The following is a 16,635-nucleotide window of genomic DNA, read 5'->3' on the forward strand; positions in this document are numbered from 1 at the left end:
GGAAAGAAAAAAAGAGTGTGCCGGTGGAAAGCTAACGCTAGCCGGCCACCTGTTCCACCAATCCTGCTTGCAAGTGTCCGCTCATTAAACAAACTGGACTACATCCAACTTCAACGAAACTCCCAACGCGAGTTCAGAGACTGCTGTGCTGTGTTTTTGTTGTTGTGTAAATATTGCTGTGGACAATCCAGCCTGCTGCTCTGCCACCGGGTAAGACTACTAGTGGAGGTGGGCTGTGTTAACACGCACTGCCTGTTGCAGAAATGGGGTGATTTGTATCCAACTAACTGCTAACTGCTGGTGGAGTTTGTGACTGTAAAATGCCGACCATTCTACATCCCACGCAAATTTACGGCTGTGTTTATACTCAATGCTTATACCACAGCCCACCAAGAGCTAAAGCTAGTAGCTATGTGTTAGCCTTCTTTTATTACATGGCTTGGTTGAATTCTAATGTAGAATGCGGTCTGTTATTTCTTGATAACAGACCGCTGCTAAGGATAACACACTGTTGCCATGCATAGCAGAGCATTGCCATGGACACAGTTCTGTTCACTCTGGAGCTATCAATCAATCTATCAGCTGTGGCAAAAAAGTATATGTTTTAAATGTGTAACACCACTTGAGTCACGGTGAAAAGTTTTTTCGTGTATATGGTTGAAATGACAATAAAACACACAATTGTTGAGTTGATCGCCTCACTGTCTGTCTGTAAAGGGTAGGCGTGGCTTGGGAGTCGACGCTAAAGCAGCGAAGCAAGTGCATTCTGGGATTTGGTGTCTTTCATCCACATGAGCCAAAAACACATTTTTCTGGCTTTTCTCCGCCTAGAAACCACCAATTTCTAAAAGAATTTCACATTTCTACTACATAAGTGACCCAATTTAAATATATATTCCTCTTTCCAATGGTGAAATATTCCTTTAAGCTACCAATACAATAAACAGGCCTACAAGTCCTGAAAAGTTTAGAAAAAACTTAGTTGATTGACACAAGTGTTTTGATAGTTTCCAGTTTCTAAAATGTGAGGAGGTTTCTGCATTGAGTACTTTTACTTTGAATACTTTGTCCATTTTCCTGATGATACATAGATACTTTTACTTGAATGACCTCTTCAATGCAGGACTTTTACTAGAGTATTTTTTACAGTTTGGTACTTTTACTACAGTAAAAAGGATCTGAATACCACCACTAAGTATTGTAAACGCATTCATTTCTCACCCACTTACCATGTGCTTCTCCTTCTGCTCCTTATTGAGGCTTGAATTCCTCTTCCTCCTCAGCTCCGTCACCTTCTCCTTGTAGCGCAGCTGACGCTCTGTCGGGGCCTGGAACCACACAGACACAAACACACTTAAACAAAAATGTCTTGCTGAGTTATATAAATTCCCATTAATACAAGTATAGATATTTTATCACTGCTTGACTAGCGAGCTGGATAAAGTAAGCGTAACCGTAGCAACAGTGGACAGCGAGGGTCATTCAAATTGCGATGCAATTATTGACAGTAACACGTGGCATGCCTCCACCAGTGTGCAGAGTCAAAGCAAAATAAAACGTGGTCAATCAAGTGATGTGTTGTAGTCATGAGTTTTTAGTGAAGTAGCCCTATTTCAGCAACTGACTTCATTTATTTTATTCGCCAACGTAGATCTTTACTCGCATTCGGCGTGTGCTAATTTTGGACCCTGAAAGTAAGTCCCCTGCCTTTAAACACCTATACTGGCGTCCCACAGGAAGCTATACTCGGGCCACTTTTATGTGTATTTAAATTATTTGCCATATGCTGAGGATACAGTGATCCATACTCTTGCAAACATACCAACACAATAAGCCATTTTGCAGCGTGGCTAAACTGATCATCTTATCATTGTCTTATTATCTCATTGTCTTGTATAATCCAAAGCAAAATTCCTCGTATGTGTCCTCATACCTGGCAAATAAAGCTGATTCTGATTAACTTCAATGTACCAAAATCTGTGAGTGTGTTCCCTTCAAAAAGGCAATGTACCACTCTTGGATAAAATATATATAGATCATTTTATCCTGCCTATATGAATTTCATAAAATATGTAATGTTATTCTGTTTTAGGGTTCCCTTTTAACATCTGGCCAGGGACAATGGATGGAAAATCAGCTTTTTAGGCCAAATCTGGCTCATTTACAGTCTTTTTTGTTTATTGATCAATGAGCACTGTCCCTGTCATATAAACTAAACACATCAGACCAGGACAAGCCCTGTCACACTCACTGTGACTCAACCAACAGCAGCCCTTCATCACTTTGCCTCTGGCCCTGCTATATTGAGGAATCACCTCTCTGCTTTAAGAGTTATGCTGCAGTGTGTGGGAATTCCCCTTCATACACACAGACCTTCAGTTCATGATGAAGCAAATCGGACAGGTGAAACTGAGGAAGGGTCATAGCTTTCACCTGGATTCACTTGCTTTGTTCAGTTGATAAAGAGAATATGTTTTCCTGATATTCTGTACCCACAGAAAGACAGTATATGTATACAGTATATTCAATTCAATTGTATTTATATTATCAAATCATAACATAACATAATCATAAGAGTTATCTTGAGACACTTTACAGATAGAGTAGGTCTAGACCACACTCTATAATTTACAAAGACCCAACAATTCCAGTAATTCCCCCGAGAGCAAACATTTAGTGCGACAGCGGCGAGGAAAAACGTCCTTTTAGGGAGAAACCTCGGCTGGTGAGGAAAACTTCCTTGTGCATGTATGTTTTAGGTGTGAGCATGTGTCACCATGTGTTATGCTTGTCTGATGCACTTGCTATATATATATATATATATATATATATATATATATATATATATATATATATATGTGTGTGTATGTATGTATGTATGTATGTATGTATGTGTGTATGTGTGTGTGTGTGTTACCTGGTTTCTTGTGGAGTGTCTGTTCTCGTCCTGGCGGTGTGACAGCGTCCTTTCCTCGGCCTGTTTATCGCGCGTCGATGCCTTGCCCTAACAAAACATCAACACTGTCTACCACCAACGACTCACAACCACCCCCACAGCGGAAAAATTGCAGCAACCACCTCCGTGTTCCTGGGAGGCTTCGCAGCTTGACAACTTCAATTTGAGTCTGTGAGTTTCCTTCAGTTTCATCCACTGGACACTTGGTCACAGTGTGGTGGCTGAGATGTTCCCACAGTGGAAACTTGGTATGACTAATAAGGTATATCATAAAAGCTACAAAGAAGTAACTGAAGCAAGGATGGGACTTTTTTTTTTTTTACTCCAATGTGGCAGATTTTGTCACAACAAAACACATAACAGAACTAAATACTGTAAGATGACAGAAAACACATAAAATGGTCAGAGCTTCCTGTGGGAAATGTTTCTGTTTTAAAATAGCATTCGGCGTAGTGGTTTCACACTCACTTCTTACCCTGTGTGTATGTGTGTGTGCGTTTGTTGTACCTTGCATTCATCAGCGGAGAGATTATGGTAGAGAGGACATCCTGATATGGAGAAATGTCTCTCATGCCTCCCTGTTAGATGACCTGAGAGAGAAAAGAGAAGGAGAATTGGATTGGGGTTTGCAACTGGATCGTGTTTGCAGCTGCTGCCGTGGTCCTGCTCGACGCCCTGCTACGCCCTGCACTGCTAGTACTATTATTGCTAGTCATTGATCTACTATCCTAATTGTTACAATAAGTGTCACTGTTCATCATACCAACTGTTTGTAATTATAATTATTAGTAACTGTAATTATTATGAATCATATTTCTGTATATCTGTATCCAGTGTCTCTGTGTCCTAACCGGCCACCCACCAAGAGCCTGGTTTCTGCCTGTTTAAAAGGAAATTTTTCCTAGCCACTGGCACACCAAATGCTTGCTCTTGGGCGGAATTGTTGGGTCTTTGTAAATTATAGAGTGTGGTCTAGACCTACTCTATCTGTAAAGTGTCCTGACATAACTTCTGTTATGATTTCACACAGTAAATAAAATTGAATTTAATGGAGAAAGGGGAAGGGAGACCGAGAGGGAAAGAGCTAAGGGCGGGTGCATAGGAGCAGGACATCTGATCCAATGAAATACTGTTGGTGTTTCTGCCCTCACCCAATGAGTTGCACCCAGGTGTGGGGCACTTCATGTTGAAGTTGTAGCTCTCGTGGAAGCGTCGTCGTTTGGGCCGGTGGGAAAGGTCATGGGCGGCGGCCTCTTTGAGTGACAGCTCTTTGGCCAATCTCTCGTCCTCCTCTTGTGAAACTACAATATCGTTGCTAGAAGACACAAGGTCGTTGCTGTGACTGGAAACCTCGATGTCTGACTCTGAGGAGGGGGCGTTGCCTGTCGGGGTCCGGGGAGGGGTCTCGTCCCGGTCCGCCCCCTGCTTCTGGTCTGCATGAGATAATCAGGACAGAGGGAATTAGAGGGAAGGATTGCAAGAATGCGGTGTATAAACGTACAACTCCTGCATAAATCTGTGGTTTTAACTGAATATAGCAAGTCAAAGAGTGCACAAGTTTTATATTTTCAAATGACTGATCATCATAGAGATAATAAATATGTACCCTAATGATCTAATTTTAAAGGCTTGGTACAATTATGGGGTAGATGAACTGTTGTTTTGGCTTATCCAGAGGGAAAGTTGTCCCAGCACAAAACAACAGAATGTTCAATAATGGCTTTCATGCAGGTTAACAAATGGTGGACTAAATACAACTCCTGTGGGTTGGAAAACAGCAGTACAGCAACAGCAGCACTGACAGAAAACAAAAATTGCGCATTAAAAATCTGTATATCCCTAAGTAGGCTTAATATTCTTGCATTTTTTTTAAATCCCTTTTCTATCTCTATTGCCAAAATCTATCTTAAGGGAAGTCTCTGTAGACTGAAAATGTGACCACATACAGATACAGTTAACACCCTCCAGCAGTGGCTGCCAGCAGAGAAATCCAATAGTAAAGACAGATGTTACTGCAGCAGAAGACCATTGCCTGAGCTCAGAGAGGCAGGCGAATGGGACATTTTGCAGCCCATTTCCTCTCCTGTTTATCCAGTCACATTGGACTATTTAAGATTTCAGGCAATTCTTTTTAAATTTAACTTCGCAGAGATTGCAAACCTCTGCCAATGCTAAACAATTTCTTAACTCAACTTTGTGTTACACCCCAAAACATCTTTCCTAACACCAACTTGCATTTAAAGTGAGTCACTTCCCTGATAAACCCTGCAGGTAGACAAACAAGCAAACAAAGACACAAAGAGGTACCTATAATAATAATAATAATAATAATACCTTTTATTTATATAGCGCCTTTCATGAAACCCAAGGACACAGAAATTACTGTGACTAAGTTGAGCTAAGCGAGGTTGTAGGCTGTGGTGAACAGGTGGTGTTTGAGTTTGAGTTTTTTTTAAATGTCCAGGGATGTAGCATTTCGGATATCTGCAAGGGAGGGTGTTCCAGAGGGATAAGGCTGCAACACTAAAGGCTGTATCTCCAAAGGTACAGAGTCTGGTGTGGGAAATGCAGAGCAGGCCAGCGTCTGAGGACCGCAGGTTTCAGGGTGGGGTGTATGGATGGAGGATGTCAGAGAGGTACTGTGGGGTCAGGCCATGGAGGGATTGGTAGGTGACAAATCCCTCCATGACAACCTATGACAAACTCAGTTATTTTGTTGTGATCACAACAACTGATCAGGGTTGTTGGTCTTGACAATTTGTTCATTTTTCGACAAGGATCATTTGAGTACTACACTGTTACAGTTTGATTTTTTTTTGCCGAACCAGTGAGCACTCATATTGCATGAAAAGTGCCAACTATCTGTGGCTGAAACTAGGGCTAGGCGATATGGAAAACATCACGATATTTTTGACCAAATACATCAATCTCGATATTGTGGAGATTTTGTATGGTTGACTATTGGTGCTTTAACAACATATTTACACAATGACAGTTTTGATATATAATCATCAATAATGTGGATGCAATGACTAAGTGGGTAAAGGCAAATAATAAAACAGCTAGAAAATTTAGAAAATTACATCACAACAAGGACAAGATAACACTTATGTCATATCACGATATTACGATATCCAAAATTGAAGGCGATATCTAGTCTCATATATCAATGTCGATATAATAATATATTGCCCAGCCCTAGCTGAAACATAACTGATGGAAGAACCACTGGTGCTAATGACAATTCCTAATAATCTCTCTAGCTATCCTCATGGTCAAGGTCAGTTTGTCACCTATTGAGGAATTAGCTCTTGTTAACATTAAATCTGGTGTTCCACAAGGGTCGCTTTTAGAGCCCATGATCTATAGTTATTTTGAGGAGTCAAAGAGGAGCCAAACGATAAGCCATTTTACCTTTACCTGCACATCTCTTGCTACTGTATGATTATTTCCTTGTTTTAATATGTTAACAAACAAACTAGGTTTGTGTGACATAGACATGATGAAAATTCATGACTTGTCTTTAACTGTGTACCATGACATCACTCTTAATATTGTTTCACAACATGACTCAATGTTTAGGCACTAAATTATACAACTGAACATCCAAACAATGTATGTGCAGATAGATCTGCTTTAATAGATACAGATCACCCCCTCCTGCAGTGTCTAAAGTTAGACAACAGATCCTGGTCTGTGTAAGGTAATTCATAATTCGTCCCTGTGTAAAAACACAAGTCCAGGATGTGCACAGAGACATATTTGTCTTCTTTATAAACAGGAACACACTGTGATCACAGACAGGGCCCTTGACATTAGCTGAATGGCACTGCAATGAATGAATGAAACACACAGACAGACGCTCATCCTCCTCCTTCTCCTCTACCCCTCACGTCATTCTTTCTTTTCTCTGCCCTTCTATTAGATTAATGTCATATTTCGAAAAATTGAAAAAAAAGGTTTGAAAGGTTGAAATTCTAACCTAACCCCATTTTTGCTAGAGTGAAACTAAGTTTGAAGCTCCATTGTGTAATGTTTTGAGTTGATTCTTAGAAAAAACGCCTTTGTTCTTTCACAAATATGTGCTCGTTCATGTGTAATTACTTCCACCAACTAATCAAAGTATTCTCGTACTCGTAGAATCTGCCATTCAGAATCAATACATATACGAGCTCGAATGACGGCCGCCATGTTGCGCCTCCATCTTTAAAATACATTACCCAAAGAGGGACATACCTCTACCTTTCAGGCTTTTAAACTCAGTGGCACTGTGACGAATGCCAGGGAGGGGGAGGACATGTAACGGAGTCGCCAAGAAGTTAAAAAGAGAATTAAAACTACAACGCGACAGGCAAAGCAACAAAACCAAATTTAATATTGGAGTGGCTTTTCCAAGATGGAAAGAGATCATAAGGAGCAAGGATTTTAAAAAGGGACACCGAAGTTGCCTGCTTTCTTCTCAAAAAGGTAATTCTGCCTATTTGTGTAAATTCAAAGTTTTATAGTTGCTTGGCTAACTATATCATGGTTGTGCATAACGCTAGAACGACGTCTATGATACTTTTCCTTGCGTCAATGATGGAAAAGGATTGTCTACCTTTTAACAAACGTAATCATATGTGTCGTGATTTCCCTGGCAGATAACTCACGTCATGTGCAGCTCTAACACAGACTAGCTACAGCTGTTTATTATTACACTGGAAGGAACACTCACAGACGAAGTCGTACTTCTTGGAATAATACGGCCACCGTTAGGAGTTAGAACGCGCTCGGAATGGAAGGGGCTAGAAAGTAATATTCAGTTGGTTGTCATATACAATTTCACCGCTAGATGGGAGAAATTCTTACACAATGTAGTTTTAAAAGGATGCATAATGTTTTTAGGCTGAAACAAAACTCAAATCTCTGCAAAAAATGTATTTGAGTTTTCATTCTTCACAACTGTAGCACTCTATTTACAATACAACACATTTTCAGAGTTTGAAATGAGTCACTATTCTCCCGATCTATTAACTTTGTCTTCTAGGTTTGGAACCTTGTAAATGGTGATCTGAAAACTCTTATGTGCATATGTTGGGAAAATGTTTTGAAACATTGAAACGCAAGTTTCGAAAGGGCGAATCTTTGTTTTGAATAGAGGTGCGAATCTTCACTGATTTCCCGATTCGATTACGATCATCATGTCAGCGATTCAATCCGATTCGATATCTCGATGCGTCAAATACATTTTTCTATTAAAGCCATATAGGATATTTAATTCATAGCTTTTCAAGCTTCAAAAACAAAACATTCTGCAGTGCTCTAATACTAAATAAACTGGATACATAAAACTACAGCACTGAGCACATGGCACTTCCTGAATGTGCAAAACATAACAGAATATGTAAACAGAAATGTTGTTAGGCCTACATTAAATTGTAAACAGAAATAATCGATTATGAGCCTGCCGATTATCGATGCAGCATCGTCCATGTCCACGATTCGATGCATCGATTATTTGATTAATTTCAACACATCTAGTTTTGAAATATGCGAATGGACATTTTTTTGCACTCAGATTTCAGACTCATCTTTGTTGGCAGTGTTGTCTCGCAGCTCTGGTCTGAAACTCTAAAACTCTCACTTCAAAAAAATAAAAATAAAAAGCAGGCATCCTAAGGCGTCTTTTCAACCCACTTTAGACAAAACCACCAGTGGCAGCACTGGGTCTAACCTGCGTAACGCCAGCAACAGAAAGTTTGCTGATCCAGTGTCGGGGTGGTCGGAGTGGTCCAGAATCAGACTCTCGACGCTGGGTCTTGCGCTGGATGAATTTGAGTTCCTGCAGCTTTCAAACATTGAGTTTCAACCTTTCAAAACTTTTTTTTCTTGTAAAGCTTGTAACAGTATAATATGACATTTTGGGATTAAATATTATGTCTAGTTTTTATGGGTTATTATTCGGTTTGACTTAACTGACAGATGAAACATGGTCACTGATAGGGAATAGCTGGGGAAAAAATGTGTATGCGTGTGTGTGTATGCGTGTGTGTGTGTGTGTGTGTGTGTGTATGTGAATATACACTACCGGTCAAAAGATTTAGAACACCCCAATTTTTCCAGGTTTTTATTGAAATTCATGCAGTTCAATGTCTTATTGTACTCTGAAATGAAAGAATAGAACAAATGAACAATTTAAGTTAAAAAAGAAATCATGGAATCAATTTATAAACCAAAATGTATTCTACATTTTGGACTCATCAAAGTAGCCCCCTTTGGCAGATATAACAGCTGAACACACTCGTGGCATTCTTTCTACAATGGAAATCAAATATTCTTCAGAAAGTTCTTCCCAACTCTGTTGCAGAAGTTCCCATAAATGTGTGGCACTTGTAGATTGCTTTGCTTTCACTTTTCTGTCCAGTTCATCCCAAACCAGCTCAATGGGGTTTAAGTCTGGTGACTGTGCTGGCCACTCCATCTTGTTCTTTTTTGCTAAGGTAGTTCTGGCATAGTTTGGACTTATGTTTTGGGTCATTATCTTGCTGTAGGATGAACCCCTGACCAACTAGGCACATACCAGAGGGTACTGCATGGCGCTGCAAAATGCTGTGGTAGCCATTTTGGTTCAGGGTGCCTTTCACTTTGTACAAATCACCGACCCTGGATCCAGCAAAACAGCCCCAGACCATCACGCTTCCTCCTCCATGTTTGACAGTTGATGTCACACACTGAGGAACCATCCTTTCGCCTACTCGACGGCGTACAAAAATCCTGCGTGATGAACCAAAGATTTCAATTTTGATTTTGATTCATCAGTCTATAACACCTTCTTCCAGTCTTCAGTAGTCCATTGACGATGTTTCTTGGCCCAGGCAAGCCTCTTTTTCTTATTCTGACGTCTCAGCAATGGCTTTTTGGCTGCAACTCGACCTATCAAACCTGCAGCTCGAAGTCTTCTCTTTACAGTTGAAACTGAGACTTGCTTATTACGACCACTATTGTGCTTGAAGCTGTTGTCCTGTGAGCCGCCTATCACGCAAGCTGTTGACTCTCAGAAACTTGTCTTCTGATTCTGTTGTGGCTTTGGGTCTGCCAGACCTCTTCCTGTCAGAGTTTCCCCCCAGTTTCTAAGTGCCTTTTGATGGTGAAGAATACTGTACTCACGGACACCTTGACTTTCTTCGCAACTTCTCTGTAGGAAAGACCAACGTTCCTAAGGGGTATGATGGTCTGTCTCTCTTCCATTGTTAATTGCCTTTTTCCCACCATTTTTATAGCAACACACTACTTTCTGCAGTACAATACTGTTCATATAATGCTCACGAGGGTATGGTACCACAGTGTGTTCCAACAATACTTTTTTACAAATAGAGGGGTTGTAAGTAATCCAGACAAGTTGAAACGTTGTTTCAAAGCTTGATCAACCTCCATTGCTGCAGAACAGCTTTACATTGTTTACCCATTTCTTGTTCCCTGAAAAAGGCCTTTTTGTAAAATTCTGAAATGTACATTATTTTTCAGTTTTGGGTAACCTTACTTTTTTTTTTTTTAACCTCAGGTAGTTCACCACTTACCTTTGTACAATTTCAAGCTATTCATTGGACTTGAACTGCTAAAATTTCAATAAAAAACAAAAACAATTGGGGTGTTCTAAAACTTTTGACCGGTAGCGTATACATATATAAAGAAGTGAAGAATGTAATTGTTTTGTATTTAACTATTATTTAAGTACAAACATAGAAAAAGGGGGTAGGACCAAAAAAGTTTGTTTAACTTCTTCCTACTCCCTTATTTGAATCATTTACAATCATTTTGAAAGATATGTTTGCTGAGGATTTTGTTTTTGTTGGTTTTCTTGCCTGAACTGCAACTGTACATGTTCCTATTTATCTTTATTTTTTAACATGTTCAAAATAAAACTAAACATCATAATCATCTCATACCCTTCCATACCTTTCATCTACTCATCGTTCTTTCCTTTCAGTCTACCTTTGGTCCTCTCCCTCCTTCCCTCTATCTCCTGACTGCTCTCTTCACTTTCCTCCTGTCTTCTTCTAAAATATACAGTACACACTACTGCTCTCACCGTTAGCCTCGGTTTCTGAGCCAGACGACCTGCTCTGACGCAGTGGGTATTTTTTGGCTGTGGTGTTTGTCGCCCCCTGCTGGCTGCGTGTGATCCTGCGCCCAGAGGAGAAGACAGATGCAGCCACTGCTGCTGCTGCTGTGGCCGACTCGGCTGCCGAATCAAGGCCTTCGTCAGGACCCGGGGCTGCAGGAGAACTGCAATTATCTAGAGGAGAGGAGAGGAGAGGAGAGGAGAGGTTTTCAAAGTCCCTTTATTGGACCATTTTCAGAGAAGATACACAATCACAGAAATCAAAAACAAAAAAACAAGACCTAAATAAAACCTAAATAAAATAAAAAACAACAACAACAAAACCTATCAAACAAATATGTGCTTTTCTTAATCAAAAATTAACCACCAACTCTCCATCCTCCCCCACGGAGCAGAACACCCCCCTTACAGCCCACAAATGACTGAAATCCAGCAAATTGTCCATCATCTGGTAGTAGAAATGTTACACCCTCAATCGGGCCTTGACCAGTCCTTCCAGAACCGACACTGGCTCTACACTACCAGCACCCTGAGCCCGGTTCCTGCGGGTTAGCCAGATGACAAACTTTGCCGTCGCAAACAAAAAGTTCAATAAAATGTGAACGGTCTCTTTTTGCTTTCTGTAAATGAACAATTCCAAAGAAAAAAACTCCCCAAAACCCCGAACCCACCTTTTAAGAAGCTCTAGCAGATCTGACAGCCGAGGACACTGAACAAATAAATGTGCTAGGATTTCCACCTGAAGACAAAATATACATCCCTCCCCTAGCTCTGAATCTAGGTGCACTCTGTATCTGTTTGTAGCTATAGCCCCATGTACAATCCTCCAGTGAAGGTCTGCTGCCCGCTTTTCAACGGGCAGCTTGTACAGGGAATGTCAACTGCCTTTCGGGGAAACGTCTGGACCAACAAAAAAATAAGAGTCCACCTCGACTGCTTCAGCTCAGCCAAAGACAGCAGGTTCAGGACCTTTATGCAGGTGTAATAAAGCGCTTTCTTCCCTGCAGCTTGAAACTTGTCCAGGTGAGGGGTTGAAAAAGACAGTAGCTGGCCTGCTGCCCCCCGCCACTCCCCCACAGCTGGGGTGATGGTCAGAGAGGGGACACTGTACTCCCACCCCTCACTCCACTGATCACACAGAGTCCGATTCTGTACCACAGTTCGCTGAGGTTGCTCTAGGGCAGCACGAACTTCATTCACCACCCTGTCGATCAGCCTGATGGAGGTGATGTTGCTACTTGCTCTTAAGACGTCAACAGATGCGGCAGTCAGCTTCATCAGGTGACCCAGTGTGGTACACCTAGCTTCTCTGAGACTGGCCCGCAGGCTGTCAGACTGTAATGTTTGAGGTCTTAAAAAGTTGTTGGAAAACAAAGGTTCCTCAAACAGCCACATTCCCAGAGTTTCATTTGCATCACGAGAAAATTTTAGGAGAGGAGAGAGGAAGAGAAGACAGGGGAAGAGAACGGAAGGGAAGAAAACAGAAGAGAAAATAGAGGGGAAGAGAGAGAGAAAGAGAAGAGGGGAAGAGAAGAGAGAGGAAGAGAAGAAAAAGAGAGGGGAAGAGAAGAGAGAGGATAGGGGAAGAGAAGAGAAGGGAAGAAGAGAAGGGAAGGGAACAGAAGAGAGAGGAAGAGAAGAAGTGAAGAGAGAGGAAGAGAAGAGAGGAAGAGATGAGAAATGAAGATAAGAGAGGGGAAGAGAAGTAACTACAATTTTAGAGGGTTTTTAATTGGCAACTATTTTGATAATCAATTGGTAATTTAAGTCCTTTTTCATTCAAAAATGACAACATTTCCTATTCCCAGCCTCTAACTTGTGAGGATTTGCTGCCAGTCTTTGTCTCATGTTATTGTCAAATGAGTATCATTAGTGATTTGATGATGTCAGCAAAGATGAATCACACAACTTAATCAGAAGAATAAATGATAAAGAAAATAATCATTTCTACTATGATTGTCTACATGGAAACTTGTAAGAAAATGTCCTGCAAAAACTTTAGTTTACAATCTGCTGAACAGAAGCATTAAGTTTTCCAAATTCTAGATTGATTTCTCAAACCTAGGCAGTCTGTAACTAAGCAACTCCAAGCAGAAATGGGAAAGAAGATAGAGTTACTTGTTGCAAATGGCCTCAATGGTTATGAAGAGACTAATCCTGCCACAGAAAAGAAGACTGAACCTCTGATGCCGCTTCTTTTTAGAGAAAACTAGCCTCTGTGCTTTTTCTAAAGCCTCGACGGGGACTAGGAGAGCAAACACAACTTCTCTCAGTAACAAAAAGCAGAGGAAAAAGAATCAACTTTTCTTTCTCTGCTGTAAATCCCTTCTGGCAGCCACAACAGAAAGAGGTCACACAGGGGGTGGGAGTAGAGTTTGTGAGTCTGTGGTTGGGGGAGGTCTGGCTGTCTGAACCCATTCATGCATTTAAGGCTTGCCCATATATAGATAGATCCTGCTGTACTGCTGAACTGAGGGGGGTTTGAAGTCTCTCTGTGGTCCCTGAATTAAAGCGTCTTTCCTCATTCAAATGACACATATAAATGAAATCATATTATATATAGGAATGTCTGGCTTGATAATAAATAGGTATGAATAAATATGTAGGAAAAGAGAAACATAACCACTAAAATGTGTGTGAAGAGAAGAAAACAAAACAGTGAAATAGGCTAATAAATAGGTTCAATAATAGCCTACCTACACGGAAAATTGCAAGAAAATGGTAGTTGTGACTTTCTAAAGTCCATTCACAAGATAAGAGGTCAAAGAGGCTAGGAAAGGTCTACCCTAAGTTCTGAAATACACTGGTGTAGTGATCATGGTTATTCCTAAGATATGTGCTCCCTTAAACCAATAAAAACGTTGCCACACTTCATGGGTGTCACTTTGAAGTTACAATATAGTAGAGAAAATATAACACTGTAAATGTATGATCTACCAAACTAAAATGGGAGACTAAAACGTTAGCATGCTAGCCTAGATATGGCTATTTATGTAGGCTATTCCTGTCTATGCTATTAAAGTCCCTCATATTGTTTCTTATTCCACCATTTCTCATCCCAAACTTTCTATTGCTCTTGCCTATGCCTGGTATAACTGATTTATTTGATTATTCGTTGCTCCTATAACGGATTCTTTTTCAAAAAAACTTCAAATGTTTACCTTGTGAGCTCCGGCTGAGGCGCAGTGAAGCTCGAGTCAGGCGCGTGCTGCTGCGCCTGTGCGCGCTCTCGGAAGCTTCGACGTGCTCGAGGTCGGCGGAAAAATCCGAGTCCTCTGTCCCGTCCGAGCTGCTGCCGGCGGTCCTCTAAAAAAAACATGGATCAGCAAACTGCGTGATTAAACAGAAAGTCTGGACATTCACCAAAACAGTATCAGATGAAGAATTAGAGAGATTCTGTGGGACTGATGTAAGTAAAGCTTTGTGTTGTTTTGTTTTGTTTATTTTTTTTTTTTTTTACCAGCGGATAATTCAGCAAAGATCCCATAGCCTACTGGGGGGAGGAGCATCACCCTCTCCACATCCTTTCCGGCTCTGCACCCCCTCTTGCCACGATGGACTTGTCAATAAGTACTCAAAACGAGCCTAATCGGCATCAACAAGTGTAGACCCCGAATAACGCCGATTGAATGTATTGTACCAACCCCAAGTTGTCACAACGCCTAAGTGCACCTTCCGCGTGAATTTCCAGTCTGTAGTCAAATAAGTCGACTAATTTTTCATTACCATAAGAGCCCACGAAACTCAGTAAATAAATGTAACCAATAAAAGTGTCCCATACACTTGTTTTACTGCATATTTATTGTTTGTCAAAATTGCAGGCTGCCTAGCTGCCTGCCACACGAGATGAAGGGGGTGATGCTGATGAGGCGTAGAAGCGACGGATCACCCCAATGGGTGGGGCAAGGGGAACTCGAGTGGTAGCCAACATGTCATTTGCATTGAACAAAAAACACAGGCTTATTTGGGGGGGCCCCCTCCAACATCCTCTGAAATATTATCCCAAATGTGATATTACAGGGCTACCTACAATTGTATAATAATTGGCGAAAAAATAATGTGTATATCTATTTATCTGTATTTCATTCATTGCACTTAATATTTAGTTCACAATCCGATTTTTCTATTTTCTACATATGACACATTTAATTTACACTGGGCAACCCAAGAAAAAACATGAACGATATGATATAACCCTTTATTGATGCCCAGGGGGTAAATTATGTGTTTACAGCGCGATAGAGACAGACAAACAGAGTAAAGAAAATAAAAATGAGGAGAGCTACACCATGAATCAACATTTAGATTTAAAGCCATATACGGATAGAACTAAAGTACAGTACATGGGGTCAAAATAGGAAAGCTTTACACAATACAGTACCCTACACTATACACACAACATACAATGCTGTATTAGCATATATACAGACTAATGCTGATAACATCACCATTAGGCTACTTGTCTTTTAATACTAGCTAATACAAATGAACTACATTAAAATAGTACTAAAAGACAGTTGCAAAGAATATATAAGTGGGGGGGGGAAAAACTATCACTGACTTTCGACGTTTTATTTATGACAACTTCACAACTGAGCCACTTCATTTACATACAGCCATACAAAGAGAGGAGGCGGAGTTTGAAAGAGTCAGACCAATGAACGCAACGCTTGTCTAGATTATGTCCAATCACAGCGTTGTTTTGGTGCGGACGCTTCGTTCCATCCTCGCACAAGAACAGCCTGTACCTTTCAACAGTTAGCTAAAGCTGCCGTTATTGACGTTAACGGAGGTCAGCATGCCTATGCGCTCCGCAAGGTGATAGAAATCCGAACCAAAATTCGCAAAATCCGAATTTTCAAAGCTCTTCTCACTTTACCCCGAAGAAGCGACACTTTGACATGAACACATTCTTGCAACTCAGCAACAAACATTAGCTAGCGTAGCTTTTAGCAACACAAAACGACAGTTCAGTTGAGTGACTCTACCAGCATTCACATTCAACACACATTTACAACTTATTAACGGTATCTTGTAGGATCGCATTTCAGCTCACAGGCGGTCGAACAAATGTCTACAGCAGTTAGCTAGATCTTGGCTAATATTAGCTATGACGTTATGTTGTTGTGTGTCCAGTCTGCAGTCTGCACTAACGGCTGAGTCTGCTGCAAACCTCTGCCTTACCTTTCTCCGGGGCATTTTCAGAGGTGTGGCGTGTGTCGCCTGTGTCAGGTTATTACTCCTTACTTTGGGGGAAATGTATCTCAGGTTATATAAATAATAAGAACAACAAACCGCCAGCTTTTGAGCCAATTCAACTGAAAGAAGCGCACGATTTTTTTCCGCACTTCCTTGTGAGTACGGCGCAAACTCGTTTTTGGGGTCCGTTGACAAAATGCCGCCGTGTGGAACACACAGCACAGTGAACACATGCTAATGCGCTCGAGCGGATAATGGTAAGGGGTGTAAATTATGCCAACTTTTTAAATTAAATAAAGTTTATGAATTATATTAGGTTAGTTACTGAAATATTAACAAACCAACTATTCACAGTTATAACTACGTTAATTAAAATAAT

At 40.8% G+C, this 16,635-nt stretch overlaps 1 protein-coding gene across 8 annotated transcripts in view; it reads right to left on the minus strand.

Annotated features, from left to right (window-relative positions):
- Positions 1-16,442, minus strand: part of LOC120575026 (histone acetyltransferase KAT7-like) — a 29,192-nt gene extending 12,750 nt beyond the window's left edge. For 2 of the 8 annotated variants that reach the window (XM_039825605.1, XM_039825604.1), the window contains exons 1-7: positions 14,518-15,080; positions 14,219-14,363; positions 11,025-11,231; positions 4,108-4,389; positions 3,464-3,546; positions 2,918-3,004; positions 1,230-1,328 (exon numbers count right to left, since the gene is read on the minus strand). In XM_039825605.1, coding sequence (XP_039681539.1) covers positions 1,230-1,328; positions 2,918-3,004; positions 3,464-3,546; positions 4,108-4,389; positions 11,025-11,231; positions 14,219-14,363; positions 14,518-14,544 — 930 coding nt within the window. In that variant the 5' untranslated portion in view covers positions 14,545-15,080. Of the gene's footprint in view, positions 1-1,229; positions 1,329-2,917; positions 3,005-3,463; positions 3,547-4,107; positions 4,390-11,024; positions 11,232-14,218; positions 14,364-14,517; positions 15,085-16,241 lie in introns of those variants that run through there. The other 6 variants (XM_039825603.1, XM_039825608.1, XM_039825602.1 and 3 more) reach the window with 6 other exon arrangements.
- Positions 16,443-16,635: the final 193 nt, after the last annotated feature.

The sequence above is a fragment of the Perca fluviatilis genome, chromosome 15 (assembly GCF_010015445.1).
Source record: "Perca fluviatilis chromosome 15, GENO_Pfluv_1.0, whole genome shotgun sequence".
NCBI lineage: Eukaryota > Metazoa > Chordata > Actinopteri > Perciformes > Percidae > Perca > Perca fluviatilis.